Below are 5902 nucleotides of genomic sequence, written 5' to 3' on the forward strand. Positions count from 1 at the left end.
TATCCCAGCGTGTAGGGCGTGGAAAAACCAGAGGACGTGGTTTGCTTCCAAGTCTATCCTATATCCGTATCCGTATGGCTAATTCGCTACGCCGCCTACCAGTACCAGTACAGTTGCTCCCATCCATCCATGCTCCACGGTGAACAGCACCACCGGTGCGGTGCTCGAGGTCGAAACGCCGCGATACACATCCACCGATCCCCGTCCGATGGCGAGTGGGCCGTCGTTTCTGTTCCACCAGCGAGCGACGGCGAACGCGTCGCGCCTCCGGCCAACATTTACCGCCGCGTAGGAGAAAAGGTCTGACCGATCGGCTCTCGCCACGGCGCTGTCCGTCCGTCCAAGTCCATCCTCGCTCGCCCCGGAACAAACGCAGAAAACGCGAGGGGATACAACAAGGGCAGGCGGCCCGCGGTGGGGGCGCCGGGCCGGCTAAACTTGTCGCGCTCCGTCTCACTCACTCTCCCACCCCCTTTGTCGTCTCTCGTCTACCTATCTTTTCTGTTAGACCATTCGACGCCACGTCCGCGCGCGTCACGGCGCAGCGAGCAGCCCGGCCGGCCGGCCGATTATAAAACCTCAGTGCGAGCAGGTGCTCCACTCGCACTGCCACTCCACCCGTTACCTCTGCTACTCGAACTTCATTCGCGGATCAGATCAGATCAGATCACCATGGGCTCCTACGTTCAGGGTGAGTTGAGCCGATCGATCCCGAGGTCTGCGGCGAGTTGGTTGGGCTGCCTCGTGGTTTTCCCCCTAGTGGCTTACCTGATCTTTCATTTGTTTTTGCTGTCAGGTGAGGATGAAGTTCCCGTCTATGAATCGGGTGCACATGTGAGTTCCTTCTCCCCCTCCCTCCTCCTCCTCAATTAGCTAGACAGAAGCTCTTGATCCGCATCGGCCTTTGACGAACTGTGCACATGTCTGACACGCAACTAAAATTGCACGAACTGCCACCAACTCTTGACGTCGGTATACTTTGTCGGGAGGCTCGCATTATTGATGCCATTCCCTCATCTGTTTCTCCTTTCACTGTGCACGATGAGTAGACACACACTATTTATGTTTTATTTTGTGGGGTTTCCACAAATCTATCTAAATGCAAAACAGCCAAAATACTACTAATATGTTGGACCAATGAAGTTGATCTCAGCTATGAGCCTATGACTCTTTTGCTTTGTTTGCGTTGATTAACATATGCTTGCACGATCAAATGATCAATGGCTGTCCATCTCGGCGCGCGTACAGGCCCTGCAGAAGCTGCAAGAGAAATGGAAGTCCACGGCGGCGCCGTACCCGGCCATGTACTCGAGCTTCTTGGGCGGGATCATCCTGGACCCGGCCATGATGGCCCTCCCCATCGACGACCACATGGTCCACCGCGGCCACGGCGTCTTCGACACGGCCATGCTCCTCGACGGCCACCTCTACGAGCTCGACGCGCACCTCGACCGCTTCCTGCGCTCCGCGGCGCAGGCCAAGGTGGGCACCCCGTTCCCGCGCGACACGCTGCGCAGCATCCTCGTGCAGATGACGGCGGCGTCCGGCTGCCGGAAGGGCTCCATCCGGTACTGGCTGAGCTCCGGCCCGGGCGACTTCCTGCTCTCCTCCAGCGGCTGTCCCGGCCCGGCCTTCTACGCCGTGGCGATCCCGTCCGACTACGCGCAGTGCCGCGACGGCGTGCGCGCCGTGACCACGTCGGTGCCCATGAAGCCGCCGCTGTTCGCCACCATGAAGAACGTCAACTACCTCCCTAATGTGCTGTCCATCATGGACGCCGAGGAGCGCGGCGCGTTCGCGTCCGTGTGGGTGGACGAGCAGGGGTACGTCGCCGAGGGGCCCATGGTGAACGTCGCCTTCGTCACCCAGGGCGGCGAGCTCGTGCTCCCTGTGTTCGACAAGATCCTCAGCGGGTGCACAGCCAAGCGGATGCTGGCGCTGGCGCCGAAGCTCGTGGAGGCCGGCCTGCTCAAGGGCGTCAGCACCCAGCACATCACCGCCGACGACGCCAAGCGCTCCGTGGAGATGGCCTTTGTCGGCAGCGGCCTGCCCGTGCTGCCCATCGTCGAGTGGGACGGCCAGCCCATCGGCGACGGTAAGCATCACCCGCTCTCAAAGCTGATCGATTGTTTTTGGAACAAATTGGATCGTTGCGTTTGGTTGGTTAATTCGTGTGTGTGCGTTGATGTGAATGATGCAGGGAAGGTGGGGAAGCTGATGCTGGCGCTGTCCGATCTGCTCTGGGAGGACATGAAGTCCGGGCCGGACAGGGTCGCCGTTCCATACAAGTGATCCAGGGGAGGGGAACGCTAGAGAGATGGCGTGTGCATGCGCAAGCACGGGCACGTTCGTGCGTGTACAAGATAGTGTGTGAGCCGAGCCGCAATTTGTTGCCCGTACTGTTTGTCACTTGACTTGTCAAGCCCTGTATAACTGTGGTATGTGTGTGCCGGATGGATGACTCACCAAATAAATAATACTACGATCTTGGGTCTTTCGCGGTATTTAGAGGATAAATGATACACATATCACGTGCGGCAGAATTTTACGGGTTAACGAAGATGCTTAGGGCATCTCTAACGCAGATCTTCAAATAGGACATCGTATTCGTCCGTCAACCGGTGAGGATCAACGGTGATGCAGGAGCCGGCCATTCAACTGCATCTCATAAACATTCACACATGTCCAATCAATTTGAAATTTAAATGCATAGCGCCCGATCACAACCAAAACGAGACAAGTATGCAGTGTATACTTTTTACATGCCCGATCACAAAAGAATCTCCGTCCGACAGACCGTGGGATAGACTGTCCGAGTCGTCGTCGCCTCCTCCTCGCCATCCGCCTCCTTCTCCGCCGCTTCCTTCTCCGTCGTCTCCGATTGATCCTTCAAGCACTTCAACATCCTAAGACAAACGACTTGCACGATCATCCTTGCTTGTCATGCATTCGCTCCATCTTCAAGGTCAACATTTTGAAATCCTCCGAAGTGGTTGCAGTCTCAGCCTTCTACCTTTTGAGCTTGGCCTTCTCTTCAAGCTTGAGCTTTTTTTCGGTCGCCGTCATCAACATGTTAAACGTCTCGACTTTACCTCCTTGATGTCGGAGCGCTTGACACATGCCTCCTTCTTTGCCAAGTTGTCCAAGGTCCTTAAAAGCCTTGATTTTTGGCTTATGACTTACTTGGCCTTTTCCCTTAAAGCCTATATAGACAAACATAGACTAAGGGCGTTCCGAGCATCCATGCTCCTGGCAATGGCAAGATCCGATATGTCAGTTGCTTGCCTTCAAGCCTCAAAAGATGCCCTCGAACCTCTCCGTCATCTTGGCCGCCCCCTTCTCGCTTCTCCTTTTCCTCCTCCCACTTCTTTCCTTGGAATTCTCTTCAATCCTTCTTGGGCGGCTGTTGGGTGGGTTGGATCACCCGTTTCTTCGTCGACGTCGATGCTGACGGTCTTGGCGGAGTTGACACAGATATATTCCACTTGGGTTGCCCACTCGAGTTCAACCAACAATGCATGAGGATGAAGTTTTCCTTCTCGAACTTCAAGAACATATTGCAACCACAGGAAGGCTATAAAGTAAAATATTGTCAACAAGTTGCATATCTGATCTGGCCGAATGACCAACACATAGATATATCCGGCCAACAAGTTGCATATCCGGCCAAATGACCAACATTAACAATCTACTTGCTCGATGATTTGTGCACCACTTGGACACCGTCCGATTAGTTGTTTCAAATGGCTGCAATACTTAGTCACGGGCTCTTGGATGATGTAGAAGAGAGGGTTGAGAAATGGGATTTTTGCCGCGGAAATATTGTGGACAGTTCCAAATGCACGGGCTCTGCCAGTTTTGGGTGGGCCGGGGGTGTCAAAGTCCTGCATGGATGGTGTTTGGGCTCCCGCAAAGCCCCTGGTTTGCTTCCGATTTGTGGGAAAATGAACATCCGGACTGGTCCTAGGACCGATGCAAGACACCGTAGGGTGAATTGTGGGGGCCGGGCCGCTCGGGCCGGATGGATATAGAAGGTTTGAGGGTCCATGGTTGAGAGGCCCTTAGTTGGGTTTTTTGATTGGGAGGAATTCAAGGTGAGAAGCACACCCCAGCTGAAACTCGAGGAGGGGGGAGAGTATTTCTTTTGACTCGAAACTCGGGGATCTTTATTGCTTTACAGAAATTCGATTACAATCCGCCACAAGGGTTCTAACAAGAAATCGCGGAATTTCGTCGATCCAACAATCGGTGCTACTAATAGTAGTTGCGTGTTTGGCACATAAATCTGCTGGAGTGTTCGCTTCCCTCATAACATGACGAACCGAGAATGATGCAAATGCAGACCTTTCCCGTATTTCCTCAAAGATAGGCGCCACAACTGAATGATCATTGTGCCATGAGGACCAGAGGTTGACAACCTCTAAACAGTCCTTCTCCATCATCACATGCGAGAAGCCCCTTAACTGGGCAAATATAACACCTTCTCGCAAAGCCAAAACTTCAGCTATAAATGGATTGGTAATCCCTGGAAAGGGTTTTCTCCAAGCTCCTTGGTAAGAGAGATGCGATCTTGCTACACCTCCTCCACCTCCATTCTGAGAATTAGAGTCAATTGCCCCATCGGTGTTTATCTTTATCCCCTGGTTCGGGGGGTCTCCAACACTGTCCTTGTCGCTTTTCTTGCCCCTCCGGAGGCATTTCCAGTGCTAAGAGATCATCCTTATCCTTTTGACCGCATGAATTGGATCGAAAGGCTCCTTTTCATGTGTCCAATTGTTACAAGACGTCCAAATAGTGTGCATGACCGTTATGATTTTGCATCTGTCCTTATCAATGAACCTTTCATCAAGCATAATATCCCGAGCCCATGTGTCCGGATGTAGGAGAGGTAATTTAACATCTAGGGCCTCTCTTACTACCATCCAGTAGTTCTTAGCATGGGAACATGATACAAGAGCATGCATCATATTTTCATCCATTACTTCACAGATATCACATCTCGCAGTACCCTGAATATGTCAATGCTTTAGTGTAGCATAGTCTAGTAGGATTCCTCGAAGAACTCTCCCCCAAAAGACCCAAACTCTTGGGATTACCTTGAGTTTCCATAGAGTAGACCAAAGGTGAACATCTGACGATGAAGTCCCTGTTGCCGCCCCTTCCTCTAGAGCACGATGCTCGTCACGAGTCACAAGAGCGCGGTGTGCTATTTTGACTGAATATTCACCTAATCTTTCTAATGCCCAACTCAAAGTATCTTCTCCACCTGACGCCTACAAAGGAATATTAAGAATGGCAGTTGTTCTGGTTCAAAGAAATTTCTCCTGATTGTTTTGATGTCTCACTGTCCATTTTGATTAATGAGGTCCGGAACATGAGTCAGGTCCTCATTTCCTACTCTGCCCATGGTTTCGAATGTGGCCGGGTCAGGAATCGACCGATCATTCCGTATGGAAATTGTTGGGCCGTCCCGCACTCGTTTCAACAACCCCATTTGCAGAGCTTTTCTCCCGGCGATGATCGCTTTCCATGTTGTCGAAGATTTAGCTGGAGCTTGAGCCTTCATAAAATCACACTCCGGGAAGTACTTCCCATTGAGTACACGTAAGCATAGTGAGCTGATATGTCCCAAACGTATCTACTTTTCCAAACACTTTTGCTCTTGTTTTGGACTCTAATTTGCATGATTTGAATGGAACTAACCCGGACTGACGCTGTTTTCAGCAGAATTGCCATGGTGTTGTCTTTGTGCAGAAATAAAAGTTCTCGGATTGAGCTGAAAATTTACGGAGAATTATTTCAGAATATATAAAAAATATTGACGAAGGAAATTACCAGGGAGGGGCCACCAGGGCGCCACAAGTCCAGGGGCACGCCACACCCCAGGGCGCGCCTACCAGGC

At 52.0% G+C, this 5902-nt stretch overlaps 1 protein-coding gene across 1 annotated transcript; it reads left to right on the forward strand.

Moving 5' to 3' along the window:
* The first annotated feature begins 423 nt into the window (after positions 1-423).
* Positions 424-2494, forward strand: LOC123069428 (D-amino-acid transaminase, chloroplastic). Its single transcript, XM_044492282.1, has 4 exons — positions 424-691; positions 797-834; positions 1249-2095; positions 2201-2494. Exons 1-4 carry the CDS (start codon positions 673-675, stop codon positions 2290-2292), a joined length of 996 nt encoding a protein of 331 aa, XP_044348217.1. The 5' UTR covers positions 424-672; the 3' UTR covers positions 2293-2494.
* Positions 2495-5902: the final 3408 nt, after the last annotated feature.

The sequence above is a fragment of the Triticum aestivum genome, chromosome 3B (genome assembly GCF_018294505.1).
Source record: "Triticum aestivum cultivar Chinese Spring chromosome 3B, IWGSC CS RefSeq v2.1, whole genome shotgun sequence".
NCBI lineage: Eukaryota > Viridiplantae > Streptophyta > Magnoliopsida > Poales > Poaceae > Triticum > Triticum aestivum.